Source organism: Bombyx mandarina, chromosome 25, assembly GCF_030267445.1.
Source record: "Bombyx mandarina strain Sakado chromosome 25, ASM3026744v2".
In the NCBI taxonomy this organism is placed as follows: Eukaryota; Metazoa; Arthropoda; class Insecta; order Lepidoptera; family Bombycidae; genus Bombyx; species Bombyx mandarina.
Genome location: NC_143231.1, coordinates 8,048,585 through 8,066,249, shown reverse-complemented (window position 1 = coordinate 8,066,249; position 17,665 = coordinate 8,048,585). Strand labels below are relative to the sequence as shown.

Below are 17,665 nucleotides of genomic sequence, written 5' to 3'. Positions count from 1 at the left end.
ACTGTGAGCTCGTCCACCCAACAAAGCAATAAAAAAAAAAGAATTCCTGTGGCTACTATTGCTTGGGCGAGACGCTGATGGTATCGAATTGTTTTACATCATTTTTGCTTCTAGTGAAATGGCAATAGGTGTGGCGCTATTAATTTTATATTCTATCGAAAATAGGCGAAATATTTGTATAGTTTGTATTGTAACGGTGGTCTGCCGATTCCGAACGCTTTTATCAATGTTTGAAGAGTTTCGGGCGTGATATTAGGACAAGAACAAAATTGTCTCGGCCTTTTGACTAAATTGACTAGGGAGTAAATATTGAACAAGAGCGTAAAATGTCCTTAAGCAAAAAAAAATTGTGAAGTGAAGTTTCATATACATGGACGACCTTATTGACGTTTTGCGCTTGTGAGGTGACGATTACCACTTACCTTGGTTAGCCAAACTCACCTATCGAGTGCAAAGGGACTAACAATAGTAGACTACAGTGAGCTTTTTTTTTAATTAACTTTAATTTACTTTGGTCACTTGGTTAGCCGGTTCTAAAGGTCTAAAGCTGTGTTTAAATGATGCCATAATATTTTAGTTAATATCACGAAACGTTAATATTAGTAAAAACGTATTGTTATTAGTTAAGCCCAGTCTAGACAGAGAAGCTATATTCCTGCGTGTAGTCGCGTTAATCCGATATACGGACCCAGCAAGTCAGGTGAGGGAGGGGTCAGGCGCTGGCTAAGGGAGGTAGTATTTATTAGATTATTCGACCGGACCTTGTGGAGACAAATATCAATAGGTTAAAGCTTTCCGCTTTAATGCGTTCAACGTAGACCCGCAGAAACGGTTATGTGCGTAATTACTGGTGGTACGGCGTTTTGTTTGCCGGCCAGCCCACTGAGTTTCTCGTCGGATCTTCTCAGTGGGTTGCGTTTCCGATGCGGTGGTAGATTTTTTTTTTTGCTTAGATGGGTGGACGAGCTCAGAGCCCACCTGGTGTTAAGTGGTTACTGGAGCCCATAGACATCACGCAAATGCGCCACCCACCTTGAGATATTAGTTCTAAGGTCTCAAGTCTAGTTACAACGGCTGCCCCACCCTTCAAACCAAAACGCATTACTGCTTCACGGCAGAAATAGGCAGGGTGGTGGTACCCACCCGCGCGGACTCACAAGAGGTCCTACCACCAGTAAAAAATTCTGCGAAGCACTCCTCTTGCTAGGGCTAGTGTTAGCAAATTCTCTTAGGTTGATCCTGTGAACTCAGCTGCCCCTCCAAATGTAGCTGGAGTAGCCCTCTTAGGTTTCCAGCGAATAGGTAGTGAAAAAAAATTGTCGGCATGGGTAGGTACCACAACACTGCCTATTTCTGCAGTGAAGCAGTGCGTTTCGGTTTGAAGGGTGGGGGCAGCCGTAAAACTGAGACTTAGAACTCATGTTTCAAAGTGAGTGGCAGTATTTACGTTGTTGATGTCTATGGGCGCCGCCAACCATTACACTGGGCTGAGAGTTCATTGAACCAGATTAGTCAAAAAAAAGAAGATGTGTGGTGTCGTGGGATACCGGATAGGAACGAAGTTCCTTATTATAAAAATATTAATTTTAAGTTCTATTCGAGGTATAAAGAAAATAAAACTGGAGGTTTCGCAACAACCCACGGTCATTCGGTAACGTGTGAACTTATTTTGGTACACTTCATTCACGGGTGTTTGCATGAGTTAGTTAGTATATTGCGCAAACGAACGCTCTGAGGTCGTGGTAAATGAATGATAAAAAAATATGTTATTTTTTGTACGTTATTACAAAGTTAAGTCGTACACTGTTTGCATTACTAATAAAAATCTTACGTTACGGACGTTTTTTCCCGGTTAGGGTACCCCTCCGCATCGTCCCATGAGGAACTTCGTTTCAAAAACAATAAATAAATAAGTACGAAATGTTGTAGGAGCGATTTGTAAAATAGGAATAAAAATCACGATTATTTTATAAACCATTATTTATTTATTAAATATAAAACGGTCATCTCTTCTGGAGCTCTGAATTGTTTCTTACTCGTCGTCTACATTCATCCTCAAAACTTATCAAATAGGACATTTCTAATCGATATCAGAGTAAGGTTGTTTGTTAATTTGACCAGAAATTGGGTTAATGAGCCAATACGTAGATTTTATGGCAGCTTTTTCTAGAAGCGACATGTAATTTACGGATTGTTCGTGTCTTTTTTTGTAGAATTTGTAGTTCTGTTCATTATTTGATCAAAATGAAAAGAATAGTGAATTGATTTTGTTGTAATTTACATCAAACGTCCTTTCTATTTGATACTTAGATCAGGTCTTAACCGTTTCAAAATTATTTTGAAAAGAACCCATCATTTACTTTAAAACTACTTGTTAATTAAAAAAATTATATAAGCATATGCAAACAACTCACTCTGAAATCGGGAGTCTGTACTTAATCCCACGGCTTCAATATTAAACTCTACAATAAAATCAACACAATTCGAAACGCTTACAATAATTCTCGGAATGGCACTAATTGCAGCATAACCGCTTAAATAACTGTTTTAAAGAGACTCCAAACTAGTTTAATAAACGTATTTACTGGCGTATTACCGGTACATATATTTATATTATATATTTTAATGTGAATAACGCCCTACACATCAAGACGTAAGATCGAAGTCACAAGACATCAAGAATATCTCTATAAAACTGGAATGAAATTTTTATATGTGTCTTTAAATAAACAAAATAACTCTCTGAATTTTACGTTATCAATTTAAAACAGTAAGTTAGAGCGGTCGATTAATTTTAATTTTTATTATTTACAACTTCCCTAGAATCACATAAAAAATATAACAATAAAAGCGTTTTTTTGCAACTATAAACTCTATACATTTAAATTTTACAGCTAGCATTATTTACATTCACACAACCGACTTTTAAAAAAAGATTAAAAAAAATTTAGAGTATTTTTTTATTTAATGACAGCCAATCGATAGTTGGTACCTATGGGGATACCTTTTGGTTTTCCGTTATATCTTTAATCATATGGTGTGAGCAGTATACATTGTTTACATAGTCATCTTATGTTTTAAGCTCTACAATAATTTAAAATTTTTGACCGAAAAGTGACTTTTTTCTTCCGTTTCATAGTCTGGAAATTATTAAAAACATTTTCACGGCACATTTATATTAACATTCATTTAATATGCCAGTTTTCATCGTTGAACTATCGAACGAAAACAAAGGACATGAGCATGAGATTAAACCGTAAACTGTCTATTAGGATGAGTGAAGTTTGTAATTTTAGTGCTTGCAACTCTATAACAAAAAAAAAACTGATTTCTAAAAACTTTTAAATTTGACAGGAACACGATCATAGTAACTAATTATTGTATTACAAGTATATTATATATATTCTAAGTGAAACTAAAATTGTAACTAAACGCCAACATATAAGATTTAAAAAAAAAAAACTGCCCTGTCAATTTAAACACATTTAATATTAATTCATAATAGGTATGTCAACGCACTTTGAGACTTAATTATATTTTAACTTAAAAATTTTCTATTTTAACAATAACGCAATACTGTCATTTTAGAAAGTATTTAATAAATATGATTTTAACAATAAGTTTGAAATTTAGGTTTATGTTTTTTATAGTTTTGGTTTAGTAATGAAAGTGAAATTATATTAGAAAGGTATCTACTATCAAATATCAAGACATCTCAATCAGTGAGTACACAATCGTATTACATAAATAGATCCGATAACTATGAAAATATAACTCATCGTCCAAGATGACATTAATAACTAAATAAGTTAGTAGGCCTTTCTGAATATTAATCATAAGTAAAGTTCTAGACGCAACTTTCGGGTCCAGGTAAGTTTTCAGCTAAGACATGTTCTCTTCTCCGCGTGTTACCTTTCCCTTTGGTTCTATGTAAAGTCGAAGTAGCGAGGCTACTTGAGCTCAAAGTTGGCCCACTGAGGCCTAAAGATTGGCTCCCAAATGGCGATCCTAAATTACCATTGGGACAAACAAAATTGGGACTACCCAAAGTAGGACTATTTGTTCCATAGTTGGCCCTAAAATTATTACTACCTATTGGTTGGGGTAAATTCTGGTTTAAAACATCGTCTTGTCTGCTACTAGGTACGACTTCGTTACCTGGAGTTAGCTGGAAAATAATAATATAATTCAACTCAAAAAATTCTCAAAAAATTCCATTAAAATTTTTGTAAGAACAAAACATCGTTTTTAGCACTAACCCGTTGTGGTCGCACGGCTGAATCTAACAACGCTAAATCTTCCGCCGAGAAAACTGCACCGGATTTGGTCCATTCTCCTAAAGATGAAATTATGAATTTGTAATATTATGTAGAAAATTATCTGAATAAATCTATTTAGAACTGAGAACGATTCACATAATAAATAGCGACCCAACCTATTGTGTCAAATTAAGGACTTTAGTTGGGATATTAAAGAAGATTTAAGATTGAAATTTACCTCGAACTTCCTTTATACTAGGCCACTCATCAGCATCATCTAGTTTTGGTACTTGGCCGTCAGCATCTAAAATTAAATAACAATAGAAACAAGTTTAAGTAATCCGACAAGGTAACTGAGAATCACCTAAAGTTATCTAAGTTCACGATCATACCCCCAGCTTGTGTAATAACCGGTACCTATAGACTTCACAGCATAAAAACCATACATATATTTTATGTGGTCGATGACCCAATAATGGCACAAATATTGTAATAAGGGTTGCTACCTTGCGCATGACTGTTTTTTAGAAGAAATAAGTCTATAATCTGTCCGGACGAGTTAAGAATAAAATAAGTTGACTTGTTCTCATTAATCAATAAAAAAAACTCTTAACGCAATATTGGATACTGAAAAAAAGGTATTACTTCATAGCGTTTACCTGGTGCATTAAGAATATCTGGTTGTGGATCTGGAGTTTTTGAATCCGGGGATGGCTTGATAGTGTAGGCAACAACATATCTTCTTCCACCATCGCTGAGTTCCAGCATATCTCTTGGCGGATGTTTGTGGGGAGGTTGGGATCTTCGTCTTCTAGCACAAAGCGCTCCAAAAGCCAAGCCGGCTAAAGCTAATGTAGCTCCAAGGGCAGCGGCTACTAAAATACCAAGGGTCACCCCTCCCATTGTTGTTTTGCCGTCTGTATGAATGTTGCAAAAAGACATTTGAATTCATGTGAATTTAGAGCATAAAAAAAAAAGAATAATAAAAAAGTGGATTAGGTGAATTTAACCGTAATGACAATTGGAACATTGGAATGTTATTTCTCTTTTTAAAAATATTTGAATTCTGAATAATTAAATTGTTGAATAATTTAAAAACTGTAAAAAGGTAAACGTTAATCTATAAACAATGTTTGATTATTATTAGTTTCGACTATAAAACTAAGTACCCACTAATTGAAACATGTTTTCAAATACGCAAATAAAGCACGAACGGGACATTTCTGCGAAAAACCTATGAAGCAATTCGAATTAAAATATGAATCGAAATAAATTTTCATTTCGAACTATGTAAGTTCAACATGTAACAACATGTAACAACAAGTAACAACATGTTTTGATGTTACGGGGAACTACAACGGATCGTAAAAGTTTTAAACGTGTTCAGACTATCGTTAATAAGGGAAATGGTTATTAGAAATAAATTATTTTCACCAACGGCTCGTCAAATTTTTAAACAATAATTATTATTGTTTCCGAAGTTAATAAATCACCAAAGTCTACCTGTTCTTCTAGCCGCATCGTTGAACGCAATATTTTCCAGGAGAGTTTTTTCTGAGTCCCCTTTTAAATTCTTAGCGTATATCAACAAATTGAATGTTGCGCTATCTCCCTCGCCCGTCGAAGTGAGTTGGGACAGATCCAACTTGAACATAGCGAGGCCATCTACAGGAAATAGAGTTTGAATAAAATGGCTTGTAAATGAAAACTATAATTTATTTGAATTTTAATTAAATAATAGAGGAAGTTGGGAGTTGAATTTGGACGGTTTATTGTGGCACAGCAGAGAGGCCTATATCGAGTAGTGGAGAGACACGGGTTGTCGATAATGATGATTCAAATATAACAATTGGTGTTTACAATATCTATACTCTATACTAATATTATAAAGAGGAAAGATTTGTTTGTTTGTTTGTTTCGAATAGGCTCCGAAACTACTGAAAAATTCTTTTTCCATTAGAAGCCGACATTGTCCCTGATGAACATAGGCTACCTTTTTTTAATTTTATTTTATTTTATTTTTTTGGTTTCATGTGTGTTTTAATGTTTCCGAAGCGAAGCGAGGGCGGGTCGCTAGTAACAAATAAATTTACTGGTGGTAGGATCTCTTGTGAGTCCATGCGGGTAGGTACACCACCACCCTGCTTATTTCTGCCGTGAAGCAGTAATGCGTTTCGGTTCGAAGGGTGGGGTAGCCGTTATAACTATACTTGAGACCTTAGAACTTATATCTCAAGATGGGTGGCGCATGTACTTTGTAGATGTGTATGGGCTCCAGTAACAACTTAACACCAGATTTTTTTTATTGCCCTTGTAGGCAGATGCGCATACGGCCCACCTGATGCTGAGTGGTTGAGTGGTTTCCGTCGCCCATGGACTTCAGCAATGCCAGGGGCAGAGCCAAGCTGCTGCCTACCTACAGATGGGCTGTGAGCTCGTAAACCCATATAAGTAATTAAAAAAAAACACACACACACACACACACAGCATATTTATACACTGGACTGACCGGTTTCATTAACGCTGCTATTCAATCTGGTCTTGCCCGTGATGGGGTCTAGTGCTTCGAGAATGAAAAACTGAGGTAATCCTCCGTCGTAGCCAGCGACGCAGCGGATCCGGAGCCAGGAGCTTATGCCTTCTATACTGGTATTGCTTACTTGAAGAGAACAGTTGCGTGGTGCCGTTGGTCTTGCTATAAAGAAAACGAAAACGGTGATGCTTTAATATGGAAATCACAATTTATATAGTTTTAATTAGGAAAAGTATGAATGACGTAATATGGGAGCTCATTTAATATTGGTTTTTCATCATTATATAAAATATATAAGTGGTTATTATGACTTTATTATGATTTCGTCTTCCGCAAACGTAGCTAGATAAGTCATATTTATAGCTTTTTTATCTAATGGTTGACTAACATAATTTAGTTTATTGAAATGGAGTTTCATCAAAATGAATGCAGTGGTTTTGAGTGATGCTCGAACGAACGAATAGACCATGTCGAATTTTCCCTAAAATCCATCGGATGACAACATAGTTCGTAGTTTATTTCTATCTTTTTCTTTTAAATTTAATATACAGAGATGCGAATGTTGCGATGGATGTGTGGAGTAACGAGAATGGATAGAATACGGAATGAATATGTTAGAGGAAGTCTGAAAGTGGCATCTGTGACAGAGAAGCTGAGAAGTGCGTGTTTGGGTTGGTATGGACATGTGATGAGACGAGATGAAAATGAGGTTGGTAAGAAAATGTTAACCATGAATGTGGAAGGATATAGAGGAAGAGATAGACCTAAGAAGAAATGGATGGATTGTGTAAAAGACGAATTGGGTAAGAGGAGAGTGAGCGAAGAAAATATGGTATATGATAGAAGAGTATGGAAGGAGAAAACATCTTGCGCCGATCCCAGGTAACTGGGTGAAGGGCAGGATAATGATGATGAAAAAAACGAAAAAAAAAAAAATCCTAATTTAGTCCTCTCCCTAATCTCTATTCTGTTTTATCAATCCCCACATTGATGTCTTGTAAGTGATAAAACTTAATGCCGCTTTAAATTTCTAAGTGAGACAGAAAAAAGCAAAAACGTATGAAATTAGTTTAACAAAATTTGTTGGCACATCACAAGAACACAAAACGTATCTAATTTACACGTCACGCGAACAAGAAAATTAACTGCAGAGGGAAACTCACTAATTTCGTCTTTACTTAAGGCAGCCGTGTGACAATTTAGCACGATATGTTATAACAAAGTGCTTTGATATTAAGCGCTGCGGGTTGGTCTCGTATTACCGTGCACTGCCTGTAGTACTGTATTCATATTTTCTTGAAAGTCAAAGAGTTAGCCGCGCCGTGGAAGTGTTAATTGAAAAATGTGGCTTTGCCTTTTTCCCTTAAACTTGTTTACTTTTACTGTTGGCGTTTCAGCTTGATTGCTTTGTTTATAGCTTAATTAGTTTACACAAAATCTGCATGCTACACATATGGTGTAAGACAACTTTATTTAGGACATATCTGTATTTATTTTGTAGTAAATGAAAGTTGTAATAATTGTAAATAGACATGCTTTAATAAAAACCGACTTCGAATAGAAAAAAAAAAGATTATTCATCTATTTGTCGCGCATGTACTTAATGCGAATTTAAGACTTATATGATTTTCTTATGGATATCATTATCAAAACTGGACCACACGGAAAGCGTCAGCTTTCTAATAAAAAAAGAATCATCAAAATCGATTCACCCAGTCAAACAGTTATGAGGTAACAAACATAAAAAAGCATCCAGTCGAATTGAGAACATCCTCCTTTTTTGAAGTCGGTTAAAAAAGAGGGCAAAAATTATAACGACAAAATCTGGTATGAATGTGGAATAAAGATTCACTTTTGATTTTGAAATAACTTACGTATTGTGATTATTTTGGTATGCATATGAAGGATTTTTTGGTATGCATATGAAATTATAAATTGCAACAGTTCGATCGATCTATCTCAATCTTACTTTCGAAAATTCGGTTTTTAAATTATGTATTTTTTTTAAATAGTTTTCATATCGATAATTTTTATTGAGTTTAGTGTTCTTATTTAATTCAACTTACAATGGTTAACGGGAGTAATTGGATATTTTTCTTAGCATCATATTATTATTAGCAAATGGAAAAACGGAGAAACAGTTCAGATACTTAAGATATTACTGTGGTCGACTGTATTAGATTAAGAGTAATCGTAATCTTGCTTTGAGGCAGCGGTCCCACTAATAATTTTCCATCATTACTCAGCTTCTTTATTATCACTACGAGGTCATGGTGAAGAAGTAGCAGACAAATCATCTGGTACGTCACCCAGTATTGAAAAAATGATTATCTAATTATTTTTTTCTTTTTTTCTTTCTTTCTTGGCAAACGAGTATACAACCCTCCTGATGGTAAGTAGTAGACGTTGCTCATGAGACACAGAACGAGTAAATTTTGTTGTTCCAGAAACACTGGTGGTAGGACCTCTTGTGAGTCCACACGGGTAAGTACCACCACCCCGCCTATTTCTGCCGTGAAGCAGTAATGCGTTTCGGTTTGATGGGTGGGGCAGCCGTTGTGACTATACTGAGACCTTAGAAGTATATCTCAAGGTATGTGGCGCATTTACGTTGTAGATGTCTATGGGCTCCAGTAACCACTTAACACCAGGTGGGCTGTGAGCTCGTCCACACATCTAAGCAATAAAAAAACACACACACACAAAAAATATGTGCCAAATTGCACATCTAGTTATTCTAATATCATGAACGAAAAGTTATGAGATTCGGCAAGCTACATACGTGCGAGTAGAATTCGAGTGAATTCGAGAATTATAAAATGTAGATTCGTAGCCTGCTGTTGATTCAAATTATATATACGTGGTTTCATTATGCTTTGGATTCTATATCCTGTTTCGCCACTTTACGTTTTAATATTATTAGAAGTCGTATTTGCTTCTGTTAATTTTATTCATTTTTCAATTACTTAAATTAAAAGATTAAGAGTGGATGGGTTTCTAGAATAAAATGTTAAATAGAAATGTTGCATCTATTTCTTAGTTATCTTGAGGTGGCCAAGAAAGTGAATAAATGCGTTTACTTCTTCAAATACTAATTATATTGCTTTAAATTATTTTACAAATATAGAATTGGCATGCCATCTTTTTTCATTTAATTTTGTCCAGCTAATGATACATTAGATCAAATTTTATAAGATAGTTACTTACATAGTGTGTGTGTGTGTGCGTTTGTATGAACGTATGTGTGTATGTGTGTACATATATCTATACACAAGGTATTTAGGCATTTGTTCAGTTGTTATAATTTTTGCACCTGTTTTGAATTGCAATCCAGATTGTTTTATTAAATATTTAATTTTAAACTTATAATTTCAATAAAGGAAAAAAAAAGATTGTGATGTGCGATTTTCGACTGTACGACCTTGTTTTTTTTATTTTCTCGATAAAAAAAATTTGGTATTTAAAAGACGAGGGCGAGAAAACGTACCGATTCACTTAAAGAAAATCGTAATGTACCAAAATAGATTTCGAAAACTCAAGTCACGTTTTATAAAACATTTGCAAATCTTAATGGCGTTAATGTATGGGAACATTCGAGAATCACAGACATACCGTTGCAGCATATTAATAAGTGTTCTTGTGGACGGATCTTTTGAATACTGATGTGTTATCATTATCATTGAATGTGGCTGTAATGATATAGTATAATCATTCAAGGCTTCAAAATAACATACAAGAATCTTTCTTCTTAACAGTTCGTAAAACGAGGACACATAATGTTTGATCACTTTTTATAAGATACGGAGGGTAGTCTTTTATAAATTTAAGAACTCGGTTGATTAGTAGCTAGATTTTTTTTGCGTATTCAAGTGTCCAAATGTACTGGGTGTTTTTCCAACTGGGAAAATCGCCGGGTCACCACCCGCGTGGCAGGTGGGGTATGTGGGAGTTGAACCTCACTAAAAACTCCTGCCGCTCACAACCGGCCCCCTACCTCGGAGTGGGCCGGAGCCCAGTCGGGGCTATCGAGACGGCAGGACAGGGTTGACGCAGAGCACAATACATCCACCTCGCCGTCCCACAAATATACTGGTACCACAGATTCAGAAAGATGACGGTTCTTGGCACGTTCGCAAAAACAAGGATTTGGAGAGGCTTTTTGGTGAGCCAAATATTCTGGGGGAGATGAAGGCACGGAGGCTTGGATTGCTCGGAACAGGATCAGGCTGTAAAATGGGTGTACGCGGGTGTACCGGAGGGACGCCGTTCCGTAGGGAGGCCCAAGTACCACTGGTCTGACGCTGTGGAGGGAAATTTACGTGAGCTCCAAGTGTCAGACTGGCAAGGCGTTGCGCTGTGGCGGAATGAATGGTAACGTTTATTGTCGGAGGCCAAGACCCACTATAGAGTCATAGCGCCAGCGCACTAGTAGTAGTAGTAGTATCCAATTGTACGGCTTATCTGGTGTCGAGTGCTATGTTATATATGTATATATAAGTATTTACTCGTAATGACTTTTATTTAGATCTGTAATAAAATTTAAGTAGTCTTATTAACGCGTAACGTGTAGTCTCATTATAGTTGTGTGGTGGATACTGGATGTATTTTTATATCTATCATGGTTATCAAGGTAAAAGCTGATAAGAGATTAGTTGGAACAACAAAAAGGAAAACTTAGACATAATTGGCCGTAAATCTGATACGTTTTTGCATATTTTTCGTAAAGCAGGAGTCGTTAAGTTTTCATGTACAGCTTTCTCAAATTTGAATCTAAATAATTGTACGGTACCCGGCAATAAGATCTAGTGTTGTAATGAAATAATCGGCTTATTTGAGCTTCGTAATGCGCTATCCCTGTCGCACACTATCTAACTGTCGTTTGTCAGTCAGTGTTCAAGTGTTGAAGTGTGCAATCGGAGTGTTAGTCTATCGTGCGAGAGAGATAACGTTCGTCGTAGCCTAAATGTCTCTTTCTAAAAGTCGATGTGCGATATTTATCGTCGGGTACTGTGTTATTATGATCGAAATCTAATCACTAGCTCTTAGATTAAATTGTTAATATCTGACCTCTAAGTAGTTTACAGTTATTAGTTAATGTTCTAGTAGTTTCTCTTTTAGCATTTCGTCACAAACGTTTGTTACAATTTCTGTAAACTTACCTGCTGGCACAATTTGGAAGACGCATGGCTCCAGTTGTCTTCCGACTGTGTTGGCGCCTCGACAGCTAAGTGTTCCAAAGTCACGTTCGCTCTGAGGTTTGTAAACCAATTCGCTGGTACTGCCATTCGCTGTACCTATTCACAAAGAAAAAAAACTTTTAGAGAGAAAGAGAGAGAGTATATTTTATTGGATACAAAAAATGCATTGGAAATCAACCAACCGGCAGGAATAATTGTATACAATAAGCGGTTTTATTGCTTAAAGTGATCTTTTTCAGACTACCGTTTTTATATAGAAATTTTAAGAAAGATACTGCAGGTTGTGGTGTGATATTATTAACAATATTGAAGTGGTCTTGACCTAAAGGATAAGATGTCCGGTGCATTCGTATCGAGCGATGCAACGGTGTTCGAATCCCGCAGGCGGGTACCAATTTCTCTAATGAAATACGTACTTAACAAATGTTCACGATTGACTTCCACGGTAAAGGAATAACATCGTGTAATAAAAATCAAACCCGCAAAATTATAATTTGCTTAATTACTGGTGGTAGGACCACTTGTGAGCCCGCGCGGATAGGTACCACCGCCCTGCCTATTTCTGCCGTGAAGCAGTAATGCGTTTCGGTTTGAAGGGTGGGGCAGCCGTTGTAACTATACTGAGACCTTCGAACTCATATCTCAAGGTGGGTGGCACATTCACCTTGTAGATGTCTATGGGCTCCAGTAACCACTTAACATCAGGTGGGCTGTGAGCTCCTCTACCCATTTAAGCAATAAAAAAAATTAGAGTAGTCTTTAAATAATACTTTTAGTATATAAGAGACAAAAACATTGGTACGATTAAAGTAATCGATAGTTGCATATATTTGTTGTATTTGTACTCATTAAACAAACAAAAGAAACAGAGTAGTCTTTAAAAATACTGTTAGTATATAAGAGACAAAAACATTCATACGATTAGAGTAATTGATAGTTTCATATGTTTGATCCACTGTATATTGTTTGATATAAGCAAATTGAAATCTTCTTACCAAATTTTAGCGGAGATACGTCTAGACTCTCGCCGCTGTTGTTAAATTGCCAGAAGAACGTCACGTCCGGAGGGTTGGCTGTGACAGAGCATCTCACTCTCAATGCTTCTTCTATTTGTGCTCCTAGTACTTGAGGTGTTGGATGCGAACAAACTGGTGCATCTATGTTAATAACAAAATTTTTAATTTGACATGTCTTTTAATAAGTTAAAAGCGCCTTTGAGAAGTAGACTCTCACAAGGATTAAACCCTTTCAAATACTTTTATAAGGAATTTCTACTTTAACAGCAAAGTGCGGAGGCAGGGATTCTGTAGATTATGCCACTTAATTTTAAATTTAGGTATTATTAGATTTAAGCTTATAGATTAAAATTACAGGCAGCGGCAGAATAATAGCGATAGCTTCAGCTATCACAAAGCTCAGCCGCGACCTTTTTATCTTCACTGTGTGTTAGTGTTAATATAATAGTTCTATTCAGTTTAAATTTTATTTATACAAAAACTTCTTTGTCTGCATAAAATAGTTTGTATATTTAGAGAGAAGAAAATGAAACTGAAATGAAAGGCTAATGAAATGCTAGTAAAGCATTCTGAAAAGCCAACGTTTCCATAAAAGAAACATTCCTACGCTTATTAGCAATGCAATGTAAAGGTTCACGTCTCAGGATTCTTTCATAGCTCACTCGTGGCACTACGTATTTTGCTGTGCCGTATTACAGCGAGAATTTCCTCATTAATCAAAACACACGTTCACTGTTCCAACTAGAGATCCCTTGATTTGTACAGACAGCAAAATGTAATAAGTATAATGGATATAACGAAGTGTTGCTTCAATAATCTCAGAACGAAGAATACCTAAATTAACAGTAAACAGTTGAAAGAAAACTCGGATCCAGTTCGTTAAATCATAACAGAAGTTAGACGATATATAAATTTTATCGCCCAACTGCTCCCCTCCGGGTACAGTCGGCGACTGTGATTCATTTAGGTATCTACTTGCTAAACTGCGCTCCCCGGCTGCTTCAGATTTTCATTAAACTCTCAAATATTTGTTCACGTTAAGCAGCCCTTCCACGGCGCGATTACTGTAGCGGAAATATGAAAATATGTATGTGGATTAATGTAAGACCGGCGGCGATCGTGTACCGCGTGCGAATTACAGCGTTCCTTAGCTGGAGGAGAAAGGTGCGGGAATGGAATCAATAAAACGGCAACAAACTCGTGGAACGAATGCTGCAAACGAGCCTAGGTGACGGATAGGGTGGGATATAACGTACATTTGTCGCGAATCGGTCCGACGCGCGGCGACGCACCCGTAAATCTTGAAGGCAGTCTCCCGCGATGATTGATGCTCGCTCAGTGACTCGACTCTACTTGTCGGAATACAGTCGAAGCCAACACTGCCGACGCCGCAATAATACATATTTCGCTTCTCGTTGTTTATCATAGTTAATTAATCCCGATGGGAACGGTTTAGTTGCTAAGGCTTTGATATATGAGCTAACAAAGTTTCAGTCATATACGAACCGATTGAAATTCCAAAAAAAAAATTACGCAACTCATTATAATTTAAATAGAAAAGTGATTAATAGAGACACCTATATTGTTTCATTATGAAGAGAACGCTCGTAGCCCCATCACATAGTCGTCGTACGTGTCGAGTGCTAGATTATGTTACTAAAGAGGTGTGTCGACTCGGCTGGGTACGTGCGTAAAAATTACCTAAAATGAGGTAGAAGATACGGCCTGAATAAAACGAGGACTCATTATCCAGGAATTACGTTGAGGCGTAAGTGTGCAGCTTATATGAACATACCTTACAGTTTATCTTCACTGTTGGCTATTGTATTACAGTAATGGAATTATTCAATAGAATCTTGTCTCACTCCGTTGACTCGTAACAAATCTTTGTTAAGATCTCACTGAGAATGATTGATACAACATTCAGCGAACAAAAAGCCCCTCGCGAAATGAAAATGTAATTTATTAGCACTCTGTTTGTATTAGGGAGTAAAAGACTCCCCAATTTGGAAGACGCAAAAGTTATCATCGTCATAATTTGATTATTAATGTAAAATTTTCAACGTTTGCTTCGGCTGTGTGACTGTTAATTGATAAACAATGCTGTTATTAAGCATCCCTTGACAACGTTGTTAAATAAATTTAATTTTAAAAGTTATGGTATTTTATTATAATTGCATGAGTTTTGTATTGGCGTAACCTAAAAACTGTTGAATGACGTTTTTTGTTTTTACGTTAAAAGCATTGAAATTATTACTTTATTTTAGGTTACGTTCGATTTATTTCATAATGACAAAGTTCTTTATAATGAGATCCATCAGTTCAGTTCCAACGAAACTGACCCATTGGTAAAAAAGAAGCCACAGGCTATATACCAATGTACAACACTTGAATCAAAGGTGCATGCAGCTTGAATGTCATTAATTATATCACAAACCGATATATGCGCATACTTTTTGTATAGGTATAGTAAACGAGCTCCATAAATACAAGTGATGGTAATTTTAAGGTTTTTAAGGAATATATATGAATTGCTGTTCGTTAGTCTCGCTAAAACTCCAGAACGGCTAATTTTGGTCTTGAATTATTTGTGGAAGTCCAGAGAAGGTTTAAATCTATTTATATAAAAATGAATTGCTGTTCGTTAGTCTCGTTAAAACTCGAGAGCGGCTGGTCCGATTTGGCTAAGTGTGGTCTTGAATTATTTGTGGAAGTTCAGCGAAGGCTTACAGGTAAAATAAATATGAAAATGCTCGGAATTAAATAAAAATAATAATTTTGTTTTTCCTTTTATGTGACCCCCGTCGGACGGATTGCTTTTGTTTGTTTTAAGTTTATTTTATACAAAAGTTTAGGTCTTTTATTTATCGATTGACGCACTATGAAGTCTGTCGGGTCAGCTAGTAACGTATAAAAATTATTAACATACTCGTTTTGGTGATTTGAAATGTTATATTTTCAAGAATTCATGTTGATATTTATGAATGTTAAACGTTCTAAAATTACACATTTAAAGAGTACTCCCATAAAGTTCCATCTACAGGTACCTTTTTACCTGCACATGATTTTTTTTGTTTTATTTTTTTGTTTATAACAACGATCGAACTCATACACCATTGCAGAGGGTCTTTAAGCTAAAAGAGCTTTAGGGTTGGAAGTTTCACTTCAACCAATTTACGCATCAGACCTTACGCCAACACATTTATTATACCTTTTCTAAAGTTTAGATATCTTCTCGGCAGAAAAAAAATTCAATACCCGAGAAAAGTGTAAAGTATTTGAAACGTCCGAAATAGCTTAATGACTTTAAAAACACAAAATCAATGCGTAAGAGTTGTTTTAATTATTTCTGCGGCTAGCGAAAACTGAAGAAAACAGTCTAAAGCCTAGTCGTGACGCATGGAGAGTAAATGTAACTATTAATGTTATAATTTAATATTAATAATAAACTTACATTGTATACTGAGATGTGTTGTCTGGCTAGCCGTTTCACCGAGAGCATTAGTGGCCCTGCAAGAGTAGTCTCCTCCCAGATCTCTTGTCACTTTCTGTAGAACCAGAGACTTGGTGCTCACGATTACTCCCGATACCACGTTATGAAGAACTTGTTTGTCCTGGGAACAAAATTACAAAATCCTCTTGTAGTAGGTAAGTAGCTTGAGATTGATTGAACCTTAATTGGTAAGACGCTTAAAATATAATAGCAATATGTAAGTTAAAATGTAATTAAACTTAAATACACAATCTAATAAAATGAATGATTAGACACATTTCTAACTGTTATTGCTAGATTCGGAGTCTTGTACACCTTTAATAATTCAAACAAATACCTATTTCGGTACTGTATTCTAGTGTATTGAGTCAATAAGCTCTTCTTTATAGCCACTGCTCTTGTCTGAAATGGAATTTTCCTTACCCATTTGATATATTTAAACATTCCATTGTTTAAAGAGATTTGAAACGGAACTTAATTTTAGGCACGGTAAATTATTGGTGTTAGAAAGACAGAGTAGTTTTTGAGGCAAAATGGCGTCTCGTTTTGCTAATGAATATACACAATTTATATAAATTAAACTTAGATTTATATAGAGCGGCCTTTTTTAGTTAGGTAGGTATGTGAACTTTTATCACACTAATTCAGAAATGGCTACGGAAGACATGAGTTCGAAGTTCATGGTCTTGTTTTTCTCCCCTACCTAATTGTTGGTAGGCTATGAGGGCTATTCCTATTAAGCGCGGCCTGGTATGTGGGCTCACGATGTTCAACCAGGGAGGAATGGTTTACAATAGCCCTAGCAAGAGCAGTGCTATGCTGAATCTATTACCAGATACGAATCGCGACACATGGAGAAGAACCGATGAGAAGCTCAGGGTTGTATTTATAGGCTAGATTGTACGTCTAACTCTTCGTCGCATTCGACAAGAAAAGCATTGAAATAACAGCTATTCCTTTGAACCAAAATGGGAATGAGACGGCTTCGCTTCAGTGACGATTAATATTATGGACTAGCTGACCCGGCAGACTTCGTAGTGACTCAATCGATAAATAAAAGACCTAAACTTTTGTATAAAATAAACATAAACCAAACAAAAGGAATCCATCCGACGTTATTTTTTTATTTAATTCCGAGAATTTTCATATTTATCTGCCTTTTAAAC

General features: G+C 36.1%; 1 protein-coding gene across 3 annotated transcripts in view; it reads right to left on the bottom strand.

The window, feature by feature from the left end:
* Positions 1-1,962: 1,962 nt before the first annotated feature.
* The window catches only part of LOC114249309 (protein turtle homolog A), a 99,860-nt gene continuing 84,157 nt past the window's right edge, over positions 1,963-17,665 (bottom strand). For all 3 annotated transcript variants that reach the window (XM_089738728.1, XM_089738727.1, XM_028182828.2), the window contains exons 10-18: positions 16,461-16,620; positions 12,986-13,147; positions 11,952-12,086; positions 6,769-6,954; positions 5,763-5,924; positions 4,919-5,176; positions 4,498-4,563; positions 4,260-4,336; positions 1,963-4,168 (exon numbers count right to left, since the gene is read on the bottom strand). In XM_089738728.1, the coding sequence (XP_089594854.1) occupies positions 3,848-4,168; positions 4,260-4,336; positions 4,498-4,563; positions 4,919-5,176; positions 5,763-5,924; positions 6,769-6,954; positions 11,952-12,086; positions 12,986-13,147; positions 16,461-16,620 (1,527 nt within the window). In that variant the 3' untranslated portion in view covers positions 1,963-3,847. The remainder of the gene's footprint in view (positions 4,169-4,259; positions 4,337-4,497; positions 4,564-4,918; positions 5,177-5,762; positions 5,925-6,768; positions 6,955-11,951; positions 12,087-12,985; positions 13,148-16,460; positions 16,621-17,665) is intronic.